This window comes from Telmatherina bonti, assembly GCF_933228915.1.
Source record: "Telmatherina bonti genome assembly, chromosome: 2".
Classification (NCBI taxonomy): Eukaryota; Metazoa; Chordata; class Actinopteri; order Atheriniformes; family Telmatherinidae; genus Telmatherina; species Telmatherina bonti.
In genome coordinates this window covers 9285607-9307363 of record NC_136620.1, presented here as the reverse complement: position 1 = coordinate 9307363, position 21757 = coordinate 9285607, and the positions used below count along the sequence as shown (strand labels likewise).

The following is a 21757-nucleotide window of genomic DNA, read 5'->3' as shown; positions in this document are numbered from 1 at the left end:
AGCAGGGAGACATTGAAAACCTTAAGGATAGTAGACCTCGAGGAAGTCGGTGACCCCGGCCTTTAGAGACTCTAATCAACCTAATAGGCAAGTTTTTTGACGGGGGAGTATTTATAAAAGCTAATTCTTATATTCTCCAGTCCAAAGACATGCATACTATGTTCGATTCAGCATGTACAATAATAAATTATCTTGGTTTCTATTGACTGTATTTGTTTGCGATCTACCAAGAACAGTGCTGGCTTCCAGTCCAACTGCTGCAGAAATTGAGGACACTTTCGGACAGAGGTGTCAAGTAACGAAGTACAAATACTTTGTTATCTTACTTAAGTAGAAATTTGGGTTATCTATACTTTGGAGAAATTACTTTTTCAGACGACTTCTCACTTCTACTCCTTACATTTTTGTGCGAATATCTGTACTTTCTACTCCTTAAAATGTAAAAATTCAAATAAAGTAGTTTACTCCTACAGCTTTCCAGTATATATATATACATATATATATATATATATATATATATATATATATATATATATATATATATATATATATATATATATATATATATATATATATATATATATACATATATATACAGTTGTGCTCATTTGTCTTCATCCCCTTTCATTAAAGAAAAGGCTGAATTTACAACAGTCACTCAAATAACTGGAGACTTAAAAAAGGAACAATAACTAAAAATTTGCAAAAATATAATTTAGTAATGTAATTTTTTATTTGAGTTGAAAAGAGAAAAAACAAACAAATTGGACCTGGACAAATTAGAGCACTTTTCTCCAGAGTTACTCCAAGCACAGAAGCAGCTTTCTGGATTAGTTTGTTGATTCTCTTCAAGTCTCTGGTTCTGATGCTACTACCCCAGCAGATGCTGCAAAGCTGACTGCACTCTCCACAACAGACTTATAGAAGATATGCAACATCTTGGTACAGACGTTAAACCATCTCAGCTTCCTTAAGAAGTAGTCTGCTCTGACCTTTCTTGTAGATGTAGTCAGTGTTGCATTTCCAGTCCAGTTCGTTTTCCAGCTGAACTCCAAGATACTTGTATTCCTCCACCACCTCCACCTCCTCTCCCAGGATGGAAACAGTGCTTTGTTTATTCTTGTTCCTCCTGAAGTCAACAATCATCTCTTTTGTTTTGCTGGTATTTAATATGAGATGATTGTCACCGCACCATTTAACAAACTGACTGACCAGTTCTCTGTACTCTGCTTCTTGTCCATCAGTCATTGTGCTCACTGCATAAAAATAATACTTTAATATCACTCTCTTCAGTCTCCCACAACAGGCAAAATGACTTAAAATTACCTAAACCTTTGTAACTTGCTCATTTACAGTCTATGAACTTGCTATAAAGAAGTCTTTGGTTATCAGGCCCCTCTCTTATGGAATAAGCTCCCAGTTAGTGTTAGGGAAGCAGACACCCTCCCCACCTTTAAGACTAGGCTGAAGACTTATCTTTTTGATAAGTCCTATAGCTAGGGATGGTTAGCATCCCTTAGTTATGCTGCTATAGGTTTAGACTGCTGAGGGACATTTCCTGATACACTGAGCTTCTTTCTCTCTCTCTTATTTCTCCCCCAATAACAGGGTTGCATCATTAACATGTATGTCTCCTGTCTCAGCAGGTCTCCCTGGAATAGCAGTTCCTGTTGTCTTTCTGTCCTCTTCCCACCCCCCCACACAGCAGAGGCAGATGGCTGCCTGTACTTGAGCCGGGAGTTTTTTCCTTCCCACTGTCGCCAGTGTGCTCGCTCAGGATGGGAGATTGAGTTGGAGCTGGTTTCCTTATATTGTTCTATTATGAATTGGATTTCATGATTTTTTTTTTCTGTCTGTAAAGAGTCTTGAGATGCCATTGCCGGGATTTGACGCTATATAAATAAAACTGAATTGAAACGGAATTGAAATCAATTTCAACACCCGGGTTGCTGGTCTGCGCGCAATGCATTGTGGGTAATTACACCAACTAAGAAGCCAAGTCGTTTATATTTGAATAGATTTTTTTTTTTTTTTTTTTTTTAATCAACTCTGGTCACCTTTTCTGTGTCATAATCCAGTTTCCCTTTCATTTATCTGATTAAATTATACAGAATTGTTTTTTGACCGCTTTGTGTCCGTTTCCGTCCTCTGTTGTGGAAGCCGGGCAGTCCTGGACCATCTTAGCCGGGTAGCATCTCCGGCTGTTCGCCGTGCAGCAGTCCCCCTCTTCCCAGGCGGTGGTGTCGTGTCGCTGCAGCGGATTAGCGAAAAGATCCTGACAGACAGCTCACACACTGACAAGTCCAGTTTAATTTACATATAAACGATGAGTGGAGCGGCAAATTTTAAAAACTGTGGCTCTGTGCTCATAACGGGAGCCAGCCGTGGGCTGGGGCTGCAGATAGTCGACAGCCTGGCAAGTGGAAGTTTCTCACCCGGCAAGATTATAGCCACGGCCAGACACCCTGACAATGCGCAGGTAAAGACCGACACGCTGAAACACTTCCATATACATGTAATACATATATATATTTAGTGTACTTTTCTGTTGCAAAGCTAATCTAACTGTGCCACCGTGACCTACAAAACGGATAAGGCGCTTCCTTTAAGTAGTTGCGTTTAATAATGTTCACCACCAGAGGGCGTAATTTCAGATTAATATATCTGTCCTTTTGACCTGCAGAAACTTCAGGAACTGGCAGAGAAACATCCCAACATCCACATTGTAGCTTTAGGTAAGACTGTTTATTTTAATAAAAAAAAAAAAAAAAAGTGTGGTACTTTTAAGCAAAAATAGCTCATTATATTCCAGTTATGTAGTGCAAATTGGTTCAAGTATATTTCAGATCGTATGGGGGGAAAAAAAATTAAAAAAATGGGGTTGAGACCCTTTCATTTTTAATATTTTTGCTTTTATGTTAAAATTTTTCAATTAATTGAAAGAAAGAATACAAAACTGACTTGAAGTTCCACAAACTTTGAATATATGTCAGGTCGGGCAGTGGAGATGTGGACACAAGTGCAGAGAAGAGCCACAGAGATGCAGATTCAAGTAGATTTATTTTAAAGGTGGAGTATGTAAGACTTTCAATATTTTCAAAATAGATTAATAAAATAACTACAATCATAATTAGATAGTTTTTTGAACATGTAGGTTCCAGTCTGTCCATATTTGATGCGTTATTAAATTACAAGTTTCATTAATGATAAAGACCCTTCTTAAATGTTTGCCTACCAGTAAAAAAAAAAAAAAAAAAAAAAAGTGCTTTTTGTCATTTCTCATTAAACTTGTAATTTAATAACGCATCAAATATGGACAGACTGGAACCTACATGTTTTTAAAAAAAAAAAAAAACTAATTATGATTGTAGTTATTTTTTTAGTTAATTTATATTGAAAATATTGGAAAATCTTACATACTCCACCTTTAACCCAGGGCACTCAGGGGACTAAAACAACAAAATTATCCAGCAACTGGGAACTGAATACAAGGTGTATATATACAGACAACATAATGAGACACAGGTGTAATGAATCTACTAAATGAACCCAGGTGAACTACAACAGGAAATCAATAAAGCTAAACAAGAACCAAGATAACTAAACAGGAAAAACTACAAAATAAAACAGGAAACCTGAAATGAAGACACACCAAGAGTCCAAATCCTGACAACATAATAGATTAGAAGATATACAGATTATGTAAAATTATATTAAAAAGATATGGACCAATTAGTAAAACAAACTAAAGTGGGACACAAAACCATCCAAAATAGATGTTGAGAAACTACCCATAAAAAGATGCTAAATGACTGCTGGAGGTACATGAGACACAAAACAACCACAGGTTCTATCTCCATGGTGGTGTATGGTGTCTTTTTATTTAATTTAATTCCCTTGGACTGTCATCAGATGGGTAGTCAAATGTGGCTACAAAGGCCAGTTGCTAAGGTCCTCATCAAATCAAGTCTTGATTTATTGGAAAGTGTAAATGACCACTTCATTTTGGTGACACCTTAGCCCATCTTGCCCCAGTGCACAAATACAGGGCCAAATATTGAGACAAGTGGGAGAAAAGGACCCTTTAAAAGGGAGAGTAGGGAGTTTGTGTTCAGTGACATACAGTGTCATTCATTAAAACTTATCTTTAGCTTTTTTGTTAGCTTTATGATGGTTTTGTTGACTTGCAGTTTTGTTGTATTTTGTGTTTAGATGTTGTGAGTCAGGAGAGTATAGAAAAGTGTGCAGAAGAAGTGGGGCAGCTGGTGCAAGAAGATGGTCTGAACTGTCTTATCAACAACGCGGGGATCAACGTCATGGCTGACTTCCGTTCTGTTACTGCGGAGAAGATGATGGAAAACTTCCACACAAATTCTGTCGCTCCTCTAATGATCACCAAGGTAACCCGACGCTTCAGAGGGCCTGGCTCCTGCTGGACAGAAAAGCGAAAAAGGAAAGTCGTCGGACTTTTTTCAGTCATCTGGAGCAGGGCACTTTAAGTTGTGTGTTTCTGGGAAACTAACTTGAAAAAAATGACCTTGATACAAAGACATTACAAAATCCCAGAGCTTTGAGCAAACTGCATGCTATAAATATTAATTAGGACTTTTGGTGTTGGTTGGCCTCGTAGTGCGGGAGGGTACCGAGCAGCACCCTGTGCTGTTAGAAATATCAGCACTAATCAAAAGCCTGTCAGCAGGGCAGATTCTTGCTGACACAAAGTTTGAAGGACAGCTTTAGTAACTGGAAGGTCACTCTGCTGCCCAAAGCCCCCTGTAAAGGCTGTGAGAAGTGCATCACATGGAGCAGAAATCTGCTACTCATTTCCTGCTGGAAGCTTAAAAACCTTCTACATTTCATCTTGTAACTGCCTGTTAATAATTAGATTAATTAAGCTTTTGGTGATGTTTGGTTCAGGCTTTAATTAATCACATGTGAGGTTTTGTGTATCTGGACATGACAAACATCATTTGGTTCTTCTCGCTGGTAATAACACGTGAATACAACGATGCAAGCCATTTTTATTGGGTTTTTTATTTATTGAAATCCATATTTAAGGGTTCAGCTGGAATTAATGTTGGTGCTAATCCATCCAGGAAGGACTGGAAGGCCATTATAAGCCTGTTCTCTTTCTAGAGTGAGAAAATTATTTTTAAGTAGGAAACATTCTCAGCAAGTTAAAGTCTCGGTTAGACCATGTGGTGACAAACCCAGGAGCTCTATTTCAGACTGAACAGGCATCGCTTAGTGTGTGAAACGTAGGGCTGGGCGATATATCGAATATACTCGATATATCGTTGCTAGTCCTCTGTGCGATATAGAAAATGCCTATCTTCGTCATATTGGAGTATCCTGTTGTCACGCAGGTGTTTTTAGCTGTGGGCGGGGTTTTCTCCCTCCTCCTCGACTCTGCACCGCTTTGCACAGAGAGTTAAAACAAGCGCACCTCGTTACGTACATAACGTGAGCTACGTGCTACGTCATGAGAGGCAGCGTGGAGCCACTGTTGTCAACTTGGCGACTTTCTCGCTAAATCTGGCGACTTTTTTTGTGAAAAGCAACAAATCTAGCAACTTTTACAGGAGTTATTAGAAACATTCCTGGTGTTTTGGCGACTGGCTTTAAAGCGCATATTGTAAAGTTATTGTCAGAAGGAAAGTCTCTCCCCGTCCTAAAGCACTCAGTCGCTCCGGCTGCAGCTGCAGCCAGTCAGAGGAGCAGAGAGGACACCTGCACGACTCCACCTACAGTCACAATGAACAGCCAAATCCACCACTGATCCCGCTCTGGATTACAGAGTGGGACGTAAATTACAAAGTTTTTCACGTCACGCAAAAATAATTAATTCTATTTGATTACATTCACAGCCTCTGTCACTTACTCACCTCATCCACTGTGTGTGACACAAGCATATTTATCTAGCTCGTCATGTCTCTAGAAAGTACAGAAAGCAGTGGGAATCAAACCCTGAATTAAAAGCTGGCTGAAGCCGTTTATTGGAGACGATACGAGGACATTCTGCCTGGATTATAAGACTGATTTCTACGCTAAACTCTGCGATTAAAAAAAAGACACGACAACTCAGAAACGTATCCATAAAGCAAAGCCTTATAATAATTCATCATTTGAAAAGTCCCCCCTAGAGCACCTATTTTCATACGTTACATTTATTACATCATGTAAAGGCACTTTATTTTGTTTTAAAATGACATGTTTCTGCCGCTGCTTTAACTGTTCAATAAATACGGTTTTGATCAGTTTGCTTCGTTACAATTTCATCCTTTTGGCATGAATGTTTAAAATCAGCATATCTTGATGCAGTATGAACAATTATGTTTTAATGGAGACACAAAATCATCTTACTGATGTGACTGTATGCACCAAAGCATTAATTCAAGGCTGAGGTAAATATCGAGATATATATCGTATATCGTGACATGGCATAAGAATATCGGGATGTTACTAAAAGGTCACATCGCCCAGCCCTAGTGAAACGTTCAGCACAAAGAGAAAAACACCCGAACTGTGTGGATTGTTTGGAAGAGATGAATGTGCGAGACTGATAACGCTGCACAGGAAACTTTTACCTCATTATGTTGGTGCATCGTAGGGCAGACTTAGATTTTTTGGGGGGATTTTGTTTGTTTGGCTTAGTTTTTATTATGTAGATTGAAACACAGCACAATATGTGATGTATGATTTTTAATCTAATTTAATTTTTTTTCTTTTGAAAAAGAAAAAAAAGACATTTTTAAAAGATATTTTTGTAAATATTAATACTTGATAAGAACCAGACTGACTTATGAATTACAACCTTTAAACTAAATCAGGATGAGTTTTCCTTTTAACACGACTGTTTCTAGAAACATTTTTTCATTAACTAACTTAGCATTGCTATTTTTGGGGATTTAAAGAAAACAAAAATATTAGCATTTAATTTTCCATAATGGTATATTTCCAATAAATGTAAACATCTGCTTGTGTGATCTGTAATAACCAAAACTGAAAATAGAAAGGTCTGGATTGGATGTGTGAATGTTTATTTGTTAAAATGTTTTAATGAATATCACACAGTCGAAACCTTATAAACGACTTACTGTCATTTTCTACATGAAAACTAGACCCAGAGATGCAGAATGTTCCTCTTTAGACAGATCTGTATGGATCTCGTCATTTTCATGTAGGATGAACCTGCAGCCACCAGAGAGCAGCACACACACACACACACACACACACACACATACACAGTTGGCCAGTTTTTCCTCCAGATTCCATCACAAATCTAAACGTCATGTTTGCAGAACTTTTGCTGTCTTTCTTACTCCCTGTTTTTTTTTTTTTTTTTTGCTGAGTCATTGTTTTGTCTCTCTGCCCATCAGGCCTTTCTGCCTCTGCTGAAGCAAGCTGCATCCAGAGGAGGAGGTGGCTCGGGTACGATGGGAATCCAGAGGGCAGCAGTCATTAATATGACCTCCCTGCTGGGCTCTGTGGAGCTCAACTGGGGCGAGAGGGCCAACAACTTCAAGTGGTACCCCTACAGGACATCCAAGGTATTTCTTTACTTATATATATATATTCTTTACTTATATATAAATATTCTTTACTTATATATATATATATATATATATATATATATATATATATATATATATATATATATATATATATATATATATATATATATTATATATGGTTTAGTACCACATCTGAAAGTGGTCTGAGTCGGATTTGAACAGATTAGATTTGAGCTGTTCACACTGAAATAAAAGATCTGATTTGGTTCACATATGGACAGAAAAGTCAGACTTGAGCCACTTGCATTGTGAATACAGCCAAAGTTAAAGACACACTCCAATGGTCCTTTTTAACTATTTAAAATGTTCTCAGGGTGTTTAAACTGTGATCATGAATACACATTATGTCATATTGAAGACACATTACCTAACCATATGCAGTATGGAAATAAAAATGGAAGTTATCTTTGTTATACATTTTAAATATTTCAGCGCGTTGAATGGAAGCTAAAGTACATAATGGTTTTTCTGCTAAATGTTCTCTGGTGTGACTCGTCATTTCAGAGTGCCCTGAACATGGTTAGTCGCTGTATGGCAGTAGACCTGGAACCTGACGGGATTCTCTGTATGGCTATCCACCCTGGCTGGGTCTGCACTGACATGGGGGGTTCAGAGGTAAGGGCCCTGTTAGAGCCATTAAAATTGTTGGTAAAACATTCAGTTGTTTAATTATGAGAAAGTTCTGGGCTTTAACAAGCTTAATTCAGGACAATTAGGGCTGCTCTGAGCTCCGGCTTTTGATTGGTTCTGGTTTAACAAGCCATCCATGAAGCTTAACCCTCCTGTTGTCTCTTTTCTGTTAATTCCTGCTGTTTAGCCCAGATAGCACAGTAGTCTTTCACCATGTTTAAGTGTATTTAGTCATTGCAAGTACCTTTATTTTTTTGTATATCCTTTTTTTTCTTTCCTGTAACACTGAAAAGATATAGTAAAGAAAATAGAAACAAGCCATGGACTTTCAGTGGTTTTTGGAAGCATGCGTCAACCATACACTGTAAAAAACTCAGCCTTAAAAAACAAGAAAAAAATATACAAAAATGAGGTAAATGTTATCTTATAATAAGATAAATTATCTGCCAACAGAAGAAGAAAATTATGGCTTGTCAAGACTTCCCAAAACAAGTAAAAATACTCTTAAAACAAGAGGAATTCTCTGGCATAAAAACTAAGAATTATATTACCTTAAAAAAAAAAAAGCATTTATGTACTCAATTTAAGATTTTTAATCTTACTTAGATTTCAGTTTTTTGCAGTGTATGCTGGGTCTCTCCAGCTGGAAGAGGACCTTTATAGTCAGTTCCACCCTTCCAGGCCCACTCTGTTTCTGTCTTACGGAGTTACTCCTGCAACACAATGCTGCAGTTCAGTCATACTAAAAGTAAGAAAATGAACTCTATGTATGAAGTTGTGTTCCAGAGAATATATACTGAAATGCCTGCTATGAGCCTTGATATGTTTTCCCACTTGTGCTTCTCCAGATGTTAAAGAAACCTGACTGCTGTACAGAGAAATCATGTTTAACACTCTGGCGACGCCGGCATCGTCATTAGCAGTCGGATAGCTGCCTTCTGTATTTACAAGGCCGATAAATGATGAAAACAACAGCTTTTACGCACACATACCATGCATAATTGCTCAAACAAACATTTGCATTACTCACGTAGTTTATTTCAACATAAACGACACGACGGCGTCGTAACAGATGTATAACTTGGTAACAGATACAGTGTGTGCAGCAGAAAGCTGCGGTGCTTCAGTCCCCTTCAGTACCTTTAGTCATGCTTCGAAATGATAATACTTTATAATTATAATAAGCAAAGGAGTCTATTTTACATAGCAGTTTATGATATTTCAATTCAAAATGAAGAAAAAAAAACAAGGTAGAGGACATTATGGGGCATTGAAAGGTGGTGTTTATTAGCATTTAAACTAAAAAAAAGTCAGGCGAGGTTTATTTCTCTAAAATACCGCTTGTCCCCAGAGGGGTAAACGTCAGCTTGCTTCTCTGTTTCTTTCCAGGCTCCACTGAGCGCTGAAGAGAGCATTTCCTCCATCTTATCTGTGATCGGTGGACTGACTGAAAAGGATCATGGGTCATTTCTGAACTTTACAGGGGAGCAGTTGCCATGGTGACCTGGTCATCGTGGCAGTACGGCGTAGGATACCCGTTAGGCTGAGAGGCATTTTAGACTGGGCTAATTAACTTTGACATTGCAAACGTTAACGTGTCAGCCAGAGGTGAACTTATTTTCCCTAAACAACGTTTCAGTTTTTATTAAGACTAATTTATTCTCTGGAGTCAGCAGATTAGCAGTCGTGTGCTGTTTCTATAAACAACCTGAACAGGAAGCCCTTTTAGTTCTTCAGCTCCAGTATGTTTGCCTTCTGTTGCCTCAAGCCAATTTAAAAGTCATGTTAGTATTTAAGGTTTCTGTCCATCACTGGAATGACTAAAAGACAGAATAATTTCCCTTTAAACAACATTTCTAATAGTTTAATGCTAAAGCTTATGTGTATTAGTTAAGGAAAGAGCATGTTTAATTATGTTTTTCTTTCCTGAAGGTTTCAAAGAAACATTCATATTTTCTTCTTGCACTTCAGAAAACAAAAACCGGATTTATAAAATAAAACTGTGACAATTGTTCTGGACAGTCAAGACGCGTCACACAGATATAAGGATTTCTAAGCACATCTGGATGTTGTAAGTGCAGTAAATGAATGCTGTGATGCTCTCATGTCTGCATTTCTCTAATTTTACAGTGTAAACCACAAAATATGATTATAATATAATCCGTTTAAAGTGTATAAAAATATACTGGTTTACGACTGATATGCTGTTTAAGTTACTTTTAGAAATGTTGCTGTGAAGCATTAATAAAGATTTAAATAAAAAATGTATGTGTATTGAGGTTTATTAATGTATTAGTTGTATATCAAAGCACAGCTGAATTTCAGTCCTAATTTTATGTTTTTAATTGAAGGTGACGTAGAAGGAAACAAGGAAACTTTTTCCTCATTCCTGGAGTGGTGACTGTGTGAAATGGTAACTTTCATCTTCTGTAAAGGTGTGTTGACGTTCTGTACATAATCCTGATGTCTGGTTTTAGGTTTGTTTCCTCCTAAGCATTGCATGTCGTCGTCAGAAGACCTTCCAGAAAGAAAAGCAGTGACTTGTCTGCAGTGTAGTGGCAAGAAGAAGCTTTGAAGCAGATGTTCTTTAGTGTCTCAGTAGCTCCAGCTGGGTTGGACACAGCTGATTAAAAAGAGCTGAAACTGATCTTACAACTTATAAAATGACAATAGATGTTTTGTCAGCTGAAGAACAGAATCAGTAACATGACTGCTTTTAAAAAGATGCTTTTGAATGCGGTAACTTTAGCAGAAGAGTTGGTGCTGTGGAGCAGCAGCATCAACTTCAGGCCTCCATCACATGTTTTTTTGTTTATGTCCCTGTTCTGAGCATTTGGAAAGAAAAACCTGCAGCTGAATCTTGAAGAGGAAGAAAGAAGGGAATCCGATCAAGATGAACTCCCTGAAATGTCATGCAAACCTAATCAAACCTGTTGGCCAGAATGGTGTGCAGGAAGTTGTGTGTTGAGTGTGAGAGGAGGAGGAGGAGGAGGAGGAGGGAGTGTTATCTATCATGTGCAAAGCAGGAGGAACAGTTTCATGATGAATTGCTAGTTTGAACTTCTCTTCCAGACAAGTTTTTTTGTCTCTTTGGCAACTGAAGAGCTCTCAGCTCGGATTCACAACAGAAGATGCTTCAGTTCCTAAAAAAGAAAAGAATCTGAGCTTTTTCTCACCTATTCAGGTAAATGTTTGCCTCTTTCTTTTGTTTTTTCAGACAAGTGGAAAGCAGCTGCAGACTTTGGACACATGTTGAAATTAATTTCTGCTTGCTTTTATGAAATGAAATGAAATGAAATGAAATGAAACGAAAATACTTCATTAATCCCCAAAGGGAAATTCTATATTGTAGCATATAATAATTCATTTGAGGAGGTCTTGTTCTGGAGGCTGATGGCTGCTTTTTACTTGTGTTTTAGAAAAGGTTTCTGAGCACATTTCTGCATCATCGCACAAAACAATAAATGTTGCCTGTTGTGTTGTAATTGACATATAAGATGATTTTTTCAGTCTTCTTGGTGATTTGCATAGAAACAGTAGGCCAAGTGTTATTTGACTAAAGTGTATCTGATTGGACATTATCATGTCTACACCCAAGGAACAGCCTCATAATTTCATTTTTCACTTCTGAACAGTGTGTCTGGGCTCTTTGCTGAGAATACGGGTTTGTAACTTTATACAGAATGTATTTTGTGAAGGTTATTAGAAGCTGATTTGATGCAGTATTACATTTTTTAACTTGTACACAGTGGTTCAGTGGTATAAAAATGATTCAGACACCAGAAAGTGTAATTTTTTGGTTTCCATGAGTTACTGACTACCTGCTGTGGTTTGCTACCGACATACTGAAGATGTCAGCACACATATTTTTCTTTCCTGCTGATGCTTTCACAATCCAGTCACAGTCTCCTCTTTGTTGTTTTGTCTTCAGCTGAATTCAGCTTAATCAGATTAAGATCAGGTGTTTGTTTCAGGCATTCATGGGTTCTTTGTATTCAGCCTCAGAAGGTTCTTTGTTGCTTGTTTGGATGATGAGATATGCTTTTATTCTTTTTCATCATGTAAAGGTTTTTCATCATTTCTTTCTACTTTGATCATTATTCTGTGGACCTGTGTGCACAGAGAAAGTGTTTTGTCTTTGTCTTAAATACAGTTCTTTTTAAACTTATAATAACTTTATGAAACAGAAGCTGAGATTTAGCAGTTTAATGTTGTTCCTGCTCAGTTGTTTGATATAAAGAAGTTAAATTTAATATAATTATTTATAGTTATTATAATAACTTTATAAAACAGAAGCTGAGATTTAGCAGTTTAATGTTGTTCCTGCTGAGTTGTTTGATATAAAGAAGTTAAATTTAATATAATTATAGTTATTATAATAACTTTATAAAACAGAAGCTGAGATTTAGCAGTTTAATGTTGTTCCTGCTCAGTTGTTTGATATAAAGAAGTTAAATTTAATATAATTATTTATAGTTATTATAATAACTTTATAAAACAGAAGCTGAGATTTAGCAGTTTAATGTTGTTCCTGCTCAGTTGCTTGATATGAAGAAGTTAAATAAATGTTTAACCTTCTTTCTAGTTTTCCACCAAAGCACAAAATAAAATTGAAGTTAAATTGAACTTTTAGTTTATCTTCTCTTTTACACAAGACTCCTGTAAGAGGCCAGAAAATGATTCCCATGGTCAATGTGACTGCTTTCAAATGTATTTGCCTTCTTTATCTCATGGTGTGTTTCATGTTCTTTGTTAGTTTGTTGGTTCACTTGTTGTGTTTGATAAGCAGTTGTGTCTGCTTGTTTGTTTTCTGGTAGACGGTGTCATTTTAAAACTTTTGGTTGTGCTACCTTCTTGGCCAAATTATACTTAAAAGACAGATTTTTAGTCTTTGAGGGTTTATCTGGATCAACAAAGGAGAAAAGATGATGAAGCTAAATTAGCGTTTTGGTTTTCTTGATTGCACTGCATTCATTTGAACACACCTTTATCTTTTGCAAAGAATGTAAATATTCTAAAGGTTAAGTGAAGATTATTGTACAAATATGACAAACTGTCCAGAAACTGCTGCACATATTCCTGATCAAATGCTGCTCTACTGAAATGTATAAAGAAGAGATCAAGTATTAATGATATCGCTGTTTTTTGTTGCTCAGACCTCTAATGTAGGTGATCAAACCCCTTACGCGGTCTGTATTCTTGTATTGCAGAGCAAGTAGAGGTCACATGGAGGCAGGGAACCATGGTGACTTTTGTAGACCACCCAGCCCACATGGGCTTGTTATCAGCTGGTGGGGAGCTGAGGATGCCGTTCTCAGATGCAGTCAAGTACTGCATACTGGGCATTTCTGTTATTCTCCTCCTTCTTGCACTGGCTATCTTGGCCTGGCAAATCTTCAGATGCTTCTCACAAAAACACACAACATACACTGACCAAGACACAGGTGAGTAGAAATATATGTCACTGTTCTGTAGTATAAAGTAATATGCAAGTCTTCCACCATCCTACAGCTGAACTCTCTCTGTGATGTCTGTAGCAAAAGTTCTCCATGCTTTCTGAATATCTTTCAAAAGTATTTCTGGAGATATCGGCTGCTTTTTCACTTTTTTCCAGACCAGTTCTTCCACTTGACTACTTGTGTTCATGCATGGTTTTGTTTGTTAGGAGAAACCTAGCAATACACCATGCATAATTAATTCCTATTTCTATAGTTGCATCAATGAAAAACACAAACTTAACAGTTGTCATGGGGGTTTGGAACAGAAGCCTTTATCATCTTAGGTATTGGGGGTTAAACAAGGATCTTATCTAGCAAAAATCTGAAATTGGACCTGACAGATGCATCTGGACCTTTAGTTGTTCCATCTACTGTTGACTAAAGCCCAGTTGCTGTAGCCAAAAGGGAATGGGATAAAAGGCTGCCAACTTGTAAGGAAGAGCTTTGGAAAGACTGATTAGAAATCACCAGAAAGCTGACTTGAGAGAATTAAGGGTCTATTAAAGAACGATGCTGTTCAGCGCAAATATTGACTTCCAAACTTGCTGTTTTTTGCGATATGTACTGGTATTTACATTCACACGGATATTTAATTAGCACACAATATCAAAGGTAATGTTGTTTTTATTTTGTAATGTTGTGTATTTTCTTCCAGTTAACAGGGATCTAATGTACACAGATGAGAAGCCAACAACAGCGGGAAACTACTCGGCACATCCAAATACAAAGGTGCGATGAAAGGGAGTGAAAAGGGGACATTCACATTAAACTAAAATGGTTTGACAAAATATTCATGGCACAAATATGGTTTAAAAACCTGGGAACAAGATTTGGCCTCACTTTCAAGACATGCAGTGTTAGACTGTACGAGACATACAGTGTGTCAAAGAGTTGAAACAGATTTAGAGACATTGGACATTTTTAACCATATGAAACATGAATTATTAAAAATAAAAAAAATGTCATATATTTTTCACATTGAATATTTTACTTCTACAGACATGTACAGAGACACTTTTATTTATCTTCAATATTATTAGACTTTTTATTTAGTTTATTTATGTTGTCTATTCTAGAAATATAATTCTAAAATGATACATTGTCATATTTATATCATAGAAATATCCTATGAAAACTGACTCATTTCATTTTCTTGTCCTGTTTATCACTGAGGTAAAGTTGGTAATTACATGTATGCGTATGTATGAAATTTCACACTATAGTTGTTTATTCTTCAGTGAGTGTCAGTGTGTAGGGTGACTCTCCTATAATGTCCACTGCAGTGGCAACATTACAAATATACCATCCTTACTATAGTAGAAAACCGCCTTTAAATAGGTGTCCATGTAGTGACACGATGCATCAAAGAGAAAATGTTCTGCTTTTTCATTTGGCAGCTCATTGGAGCTTGAACATGTGAAATGTGCTTGATGTAGCTGAAATGAGATCTGTACAAACATTTTACAATTCTTCAATGGCTGCTGTTGTGATCAGACACATGTTGGTCAATAACAGAGCAGCGTTTATAAGATTTATGAGATATTACTGTAAAAAACTAAGTATGTGTTTGTATGTTTACATGGATTAAGCACTTGGATGATGTGCTAGATAACACCTCTAAGAAAACCACATGATGGGTGTTGTATTTGTGTTGAAGTAGGACTGTCTGACATGTGATATGTATTTAAGAACGCTGACGTAGTTTATTTAGTTGGGGAGGTGTATCATACCTTGTGATGAGCATGTCAGTAAAATTTGCTGCCAAGTTTAAAACATAATGTAGACCTTCACTGTTCACAAAGCTGTAAAGGTTTGGTTTAATTAAAAATTTAAGCATACAGTTGTGCTCATATTTATTCATCCCCTTTCATTGAAGAAGGAAAAAACCAGCTGCCTGTAAAATAAGATGAAACTGACTAAAGTAATAACAAATAAAAATTTTAGGAAAATCATGACATTATTTTCTAATTCTGGTTCAATAGAAATATTTTTTTAAAAAGCAAACAAATAAGATAATTTATTACATATTCCATCAGTCATAAAGTAATATTTAGTTGAACAATCCTTTAATGTTTCCGCTCCAGTCAGGTGTTTTCTGTTCCTCTCAGTCAGACTTCTGCACCTGTTGACAGGTATTTTGTCCCACTGTTCAACAGAAAAGTCTCTAATTTGTCCCGGACACATTTGTTTTTGTTTTTTTGTTTTTTTTTTCTTTCTTCAACTCAATTAAATGAAAAAACTTTGTCTTATATGAAAGGGAATGAATACATATGAGCACAACTGTAGTTTAGTCTCTCATTGAGTTTTTGTTCAGTTTCATTGGTAAAATATGGAATTATTTTAACTGCTTTGCCCTTTTCAGAACCATTCAGTTGTTAGTCTTTAATTTGCATCTTGGCTCTATAGGTGGAGGATGTCCGAACAGAAGCCCAAAGACTGAGTCGCTGTTTGTCTGAGGCTTCATGTCCATCTTCAGAATGCAGTGTGGAAGATATGAGAGAACAAGAAACACTGAAAAAGGTACAACAGACTGAAAATTCTTGCTGTAATTCAGCATCACTTTAATCTGTTTTCATTATTCTCTTCACTGAAGCACATACAGACATGTGACAAATATACCCCCTCTTTTAACTCTTCCTCTTAATCAAGTCATCTCTCCTTTTTTTCTAAATTATCCTCCTCACCAGGTCTTAAGCTTGGTAAATACAACATATGGAGACAATTTACCTTGTTATTTCAAGCAAAATGTTCCAAAATGTGAAACCATTCTTTAAAAAAGAAAAAAAAAAAGTCCATCCCATAACAGCTTGCACAACCACTTTTTGCAGACATATCTCGAAGTAATCTGCAAGATAAAGTTTTCTGTAAGATGTTATCAGTCTCTCACATGGTTGTGGAAGAATACTATTCTTTACGGTTTTACCCCATTTAATTGATATTTGGAGTCATTCATATGTAAAAAGTTCCATTCCCACCACAGTCTCGGTCAGGTAGCGGTCTGGACTTTGACTGGATCATGTCAGCGCCTTGAGTCTTTTCTTTTTCAGTCATTCTGTCTGAGATTAACTGCTGTGTTTGAGTTCATTGTCCTGTTTCACGTGACAGAAAATATTTTGGAGTTCATAATCCACTCAATGACTGCAGCAGCCCAGGTCTGGCTGCAGAACAAGCCTAAATAATCATCCTTCCACCACTTTGCTTAACAGATCTTATGAGGTTTTTGTGCTGATTTGCTGTGGTTGTGTTTTTCTTTTTTTCTTTTGTATTTCCCCAAAAGCTCCTCCTCTGCATTACGACCAAACATCTCCTCTGTGTTCTCTTCTGTCTGAAGGGCGTCGTTTCAGAACTCATTAAGTCTGTTCACATATAGCTTTGCAAACCCAAGCTGAGCTGCCATGTTTAAGAAGAGGCTTTTAACTGCGACACTTTATGAGTCCTTTTTGTGGTTGTAGTGCCATCAGCCTAAACATTTTGCATACTAACTAAATACTGTGGAGAAATGCAGCTTTTGGTTGGGTTGAACTTGCAGGGACATTCACCCATGGGACAACTGGCAGCTGTCTTGAATGATTAACACTTATAGTCTTTTTCACTAATGAATTATGGACTCCAGATAGGTCTTGATGTCTTTTCTCCCTGGCATTTTGTTGACACACAGACATGCTTCTACTTTTACCAAGTAGCTCGTACTTTCTGAGGAGCAGCTGATCAAGCGGTTTGATTCACATCATCTAGCTTCAACGTACCTTCTTATATCCCAGGAAAGCAGTAAAAGTGTGCTTAGCTTTAAAAAAAACTGCTTCTAAAGGTTTTATTTGTTTTTAGTTTGCTTTAAGATAATGACACTGTGTTGCTTTTCATTTGAGGTTGTACTTACCTAGTTTCATGACCTGGCAGGAACCTAAAAGCTTCAAATGAAAAGATGCTTTTCTAAATTCCATATTACTCATTATACAGTCATGTTTTGTCTTTTATCAGGTTAATGGCTCACTACGTTTCTCAGTCTACTATGACCAGTTGCAGTGGTGCCTGGTGGTGACCGTGTTTCAAGTGGAGGGGCTGATGGTCCACAGGCATGCCACCAGCCTCCAGCCGTTTGTTAAGATACGACTCATGTGGGCTGAATCAGAGGGAGTAGAAGCAGAAAGCTCAAAAGAATATTCGGTAATGTAATGTAGGACTGACTCATTGGGTCTATATGTCTATATGTGACACTGACGATGCCTTTTTGATCATTTTGTAAGATTGTGAGTTAAAGATGCTGTAAGAAAGAAAATATAATAATATCAGAGAAACAGTGTATTAAAGTGCATATTATTGCTGTGGTTCTCTCAGGGTGAAGTGACACCACCTGTTGTGTACACAGTGCTGCAGGAGTGGCATACTCGCATTGTGAAGGGCAGCTGCAACCCTTTATTCGGTGACCAGTTTAGCTGCATTCTGCCAGAGGACAAGGATGCACTTCATCACATCAACCTCCGGATGGAGGTCTTGCCTCACAAATATGCACTTCTCTTTAAATTTGCACTGACTCTTTGTCCTAATTTTACCTGTAGCAAAAAAAAATAATGTCAAGGTTAGATTAAAATGCACAGTGCATGTTAAGATTCTTTAAGTACAACAGAATATATAATGGGCCAGTGACAGAACAATGATTGTTTGCTTTTTCAGTATTTGCTTGACATGTTTATATCATCTCAGGTAAGGGACTTTGATAAATACTCCAGAGACACTGTTTTAGGAGAGGTGAGGGTTCCTCTGGGACAGCTAAACATTTCCTACCCTGTAGAGCTACAAGAGGATCTGCAGCTACCCCAGAAGGTATCACATCATGTACACAAACACATGGCATGTTTTTAATTATAAAATAATTATATTATTTTTAGTGATGTCTTCCTAATGTAGAGACCAATTTAACAGCAGTATTTATTACTATTGAGAACTTTCTCTGATGCCAACAGCATCTTAAAGATTCAGTTTTTTGTTTTTTTTTAAATGATGTGTCCAAATGTAAATAAATAAGAAAATAACTGGAAATAAAAGCCCGTTGACGTGCTGTTGGACAACTGGAAAGTCATAGAGACAGACAAGTGGTAAAGAACAAACCCAGTGCATTCACTGGTCATTGTATTAGCTTTGCTTGGTCATTACATGGTTTTGAAGTGCAAATAGACTGTTACAGTAACTCAAACAAGACAGAAAAGTATTTAAAATTAGTCTGAAATTGAGTAAAACTGAAGCTTTTTAAGATCATTTGACACAGGGAGTGTGACTTCCTGCATGTCCACTGCATAGTAGTGAAAAGAAACAGTGATTTCTCCAAGAAATAATACCGTAGGGGTAAAACTGGTTTAAACATTTACCTTTGAGGTACTCCATACTTTACATGAAGACATGACAATAAAAGGGAACATAATTTTCTGTTAGCTAACTGAGCCAACATTAACCAGAATTCTGCAGAAATAAATGATTAAAGCAGTACTCAGCCAATATATTTGTATATTTAACAGACACAGGTAAATGAGTCAGTGTTAGCATAAAGCTAATTTTCAACTGTTGTTCCTGACCAAGATGTAAAAGGCCAATGTTAATAAAAAATATAAAATAGTACACATATGAATACAGACTTCCACAGGAACAAAATGTGCGTATCCATCGTTGTTTGGTATTCAGAGAGAAAAGAAACTTTGAAATGGGTCTAAACTTTTCAAAAACATTCTAGCGTTAAGTTTATAAATGGCTAAAGACTGGCAGTTTACAAGTATCTGAGATCAAAACAGTCAGTGTATAGCTACATCAGCGTGGAAAGAACCAGAAAATGTTATTCTAATTACAGTTTTAATCAAATAATTATTATTACAAGCATGTTTATTCTTGTGCTGAAATGCCATTTTGCCTTTTGGACATTTATTCCCAGCAAAAATATTCATCTTAATTTGGTGTTGTGCATGAATCCCTCTTTATTCTCTTCACAGGATCTTGTTGGAAAGTTGCTGCTGTCGTTAAGGTTCCTTCCCACCTCTCAGAGGCTTGAGGTTGGTTTGCTGAAGGTCAAAACGAGTCTTACTGGGATGTGCTCAGATGCAGGTAATACACAAATAAAGCCACAAGAAACAATCTCTGTGAAGTTATAAACTAATCTTATTTGTCCATCTGTGTTGTACAGCGCTGCATGCCAGGATTAGCGTCCAGTGCAATCAGAGCAAGCTGAGATACCAGAAAACCACTGCAGTGGCCCGCAACCCAGTGACTGTCTTCAATGAAGTCTTCATGTTCTCCCTGCCAGAGTTTCCTCTGGAGCAGTGTAACATTTTGGTCTCTTTGTACAAGACTCATGCAGCTGCTAAATCAAGCAAACATCTGATTGGACAGTTGAGTGTGGGGAAGGAGAGAGATTCAGAAGATGAACACTGGACCTTGATGCTGCTTTCAGTCCGCCAGCCTGTTGCAAAATGGCATGATCTGATGATTTAAGCAACAGTTCATAAAGAGAGCTTATTTTGTGTTGGTATTGTATTCTTTTGCAAGCTGTGGTGCCATGAAGGACTATCTGCTTTAATTCCTTTCCCTTTAAATCCCACAATAAGAAACTCCTCATGCCTCCAGCAGGAAAGTTGAGGGACTGTTTAATATTGAGTTTATAGTTGATTTAGCTTCGCATGCAACTTTTGTATCTATGTTGTAGCTTCAAATCTATAAAAAAAATGTTTGTGACCTGAACATATTGTACTCGCTGTTTATAGTATTGATGAATTTGTTTTAAAATAGTCTGGAAATAATATTTGATGTTCCAGAGTTGGAATATATATCTTACCATTTTCCACCTTATACATGAGTACCTGGTCATCCAATGAAATAAGCCACAGTTGGGAGTGACCGCAAAACAAGTTAATGAGAAACAACATGGTAATCTACAACAGGATCAGGAAAAAAAAGCTTACTAACACAAGAAACCAAGCAGATACCAACTACAATAACTGACTTGAGGCAAAAGTAAATTACAAACACTCAAACACACAAATGGCTTTGTAAGACAGGAGGTCAGACTTGAACATGTAGAATTTGCCAGCTCAGCCCAGAGGAACCAGCCAGCTGACTAATCCAAGCAGCTGGACTGAACATTTTTGGCCTCTTTGGTTTCTGTTTGTTTAAAAAACATGTATTTGAATTTGGCCCTGCAATGGATGGGCAACCTGTCAAAGGGTACCCTGCTCCTCCCTTTACAGCTGAAATAGGAACCCCCTGCAACCTTTCAGAGGAATAAGCGGATATAGAAAATGAAAGAATATTGGAATACAGTTTAAAAAACAGCAGACCACTGTGCAGTTCATGAAAGCTAGAATCTTTGCTGTCCATTTTTTTTTATATTGCTTTGACTGTCTGCAGTTTTACTAAAGTAAGCTTGAGTATAGCTGCCATTAATCAAATCTTTGAGGTGCAAAATAATTGAATTATTTCAAAGGGGTAGTCAGAAGTTCATGTGCATTTTTAGTGAAGTAAAGTGAAAACAAAACCATCAGTTTGTTGACATTCAAAGGTTTTTTGTTATATATAGCCCTTATTCTCAATCATGAATTACTTGGGGTAATTAGTAGTACTGCTAAATTTTCTCAGACTTGCTCAGAACAGCTTTGCTTGAAATCCTTCTAACTCCAATATTCACCCATGTTATTTTTCTTATTGATCTCTGCTGCCATCTGTTGGTTTAGATGTTCATTTGTGAAACACAAAACAAACTAATCTTTCATTAATTTATGTAACTCATTGAGTATTTGTACTAATGATCAAAGTTATTGTGTTATCTTTCTGTTGATCTCCTTTATAAGGTGATGCATTTTTAAAGAAAGGGGAAAAAAAGCTTTGGCAAGTTCACCACAGGATGAAATTCTTCCTTTAAAATATTGGAACATCAGACAATAATAAAACAAAAGAAGGAGCTTTATAAAGTACTCACACATCCATTAAACAGAAGAGGTATAAACTGTAAAACCCTCTAACTGTTTGCCAAGTCTCTCTTTCTGCCACAGGGAAATGGTGAGCTCAGTTCCAACCAGT

The 21757-nt window shown here is 36.9% G+C and overlaps 2 protein-coding genes across 2 annotated transcripts; both read left to right on the top strand.

Annotated features, from left to right (window-relative positions):
• The first annotated feature begins 2269 nt into the window (after window positions 1–2269).
• Window positions 2270–10255, top strand: LOC306766657 (C-signal). Its single transcript, XM_079254465.1, has 6 exons — window positions 2270–2479; window positions 2684–2735; window positions 4213–4400; window positions 7380–7550; window positions 8079–8189; window positions 9594–10255. The coding sequence occupies exons 1-6, from the start codon at window positions 2327–2329 to the stop codon at window positions 9705–9707; spliced, it is 789 nt and encodes a 262-aa protein (XP_079110591.1). The 5' UTR covers window positions 2270–2326; the 3' UTR covers window positions 9708–10255.
• A 3191-nt stretch (window positions 10256–13446) lies between these two features.
• Window positions 13447–20176, top strand: syt19 (synaptotagmin XIX; the record flags this gene model as incomplete). Its single annotated transcript, XM_079252056.1, has 8 exons — window positions 13447–13648; window positions 14358–14431; window positions 16109–16222; window positions 17681–17866; window positions 18038–18190; window positions 18404–18523; window positions 19678–19789; window positions 19869–20176. The coding sequence occupies 8 exons, from the start codon at window positions 13447–13449 to the stop codon at window positions 20174–20176; spliced, it is 1269 nt and encodes a 422-aa protein (XP_079108182.1).
• Between the last annotated feature and the right edge of the window lie 1581 nt (window positions 20177–21757).

Excerpts from the sequence above, each read along its gene's own strand:
- LOC306766657 (XM_079254465.1), top strand. The coding sequence starts at position 2,327 with ATGAGTGGAGCGGCAAATTTTAAAAACTGTGGCTCTGTGCTCATAACG. Across the intron at positions 2,736-4,212 it reads CATCCACATTGTAGCTTTAG|ATGTTGTGAGTCAGGAGAGT; the intron begins GTAAGACTGTTT and ends TTTTGTGTTTAG. Across the intron at positions 4,401-7,379 it reads CTCCTCTAATGATCACCAAG|GCCTTTCTGCCTCTGCTGAA; the intron begins GTAACCCGACGC and ends TCTGCCCATCAG.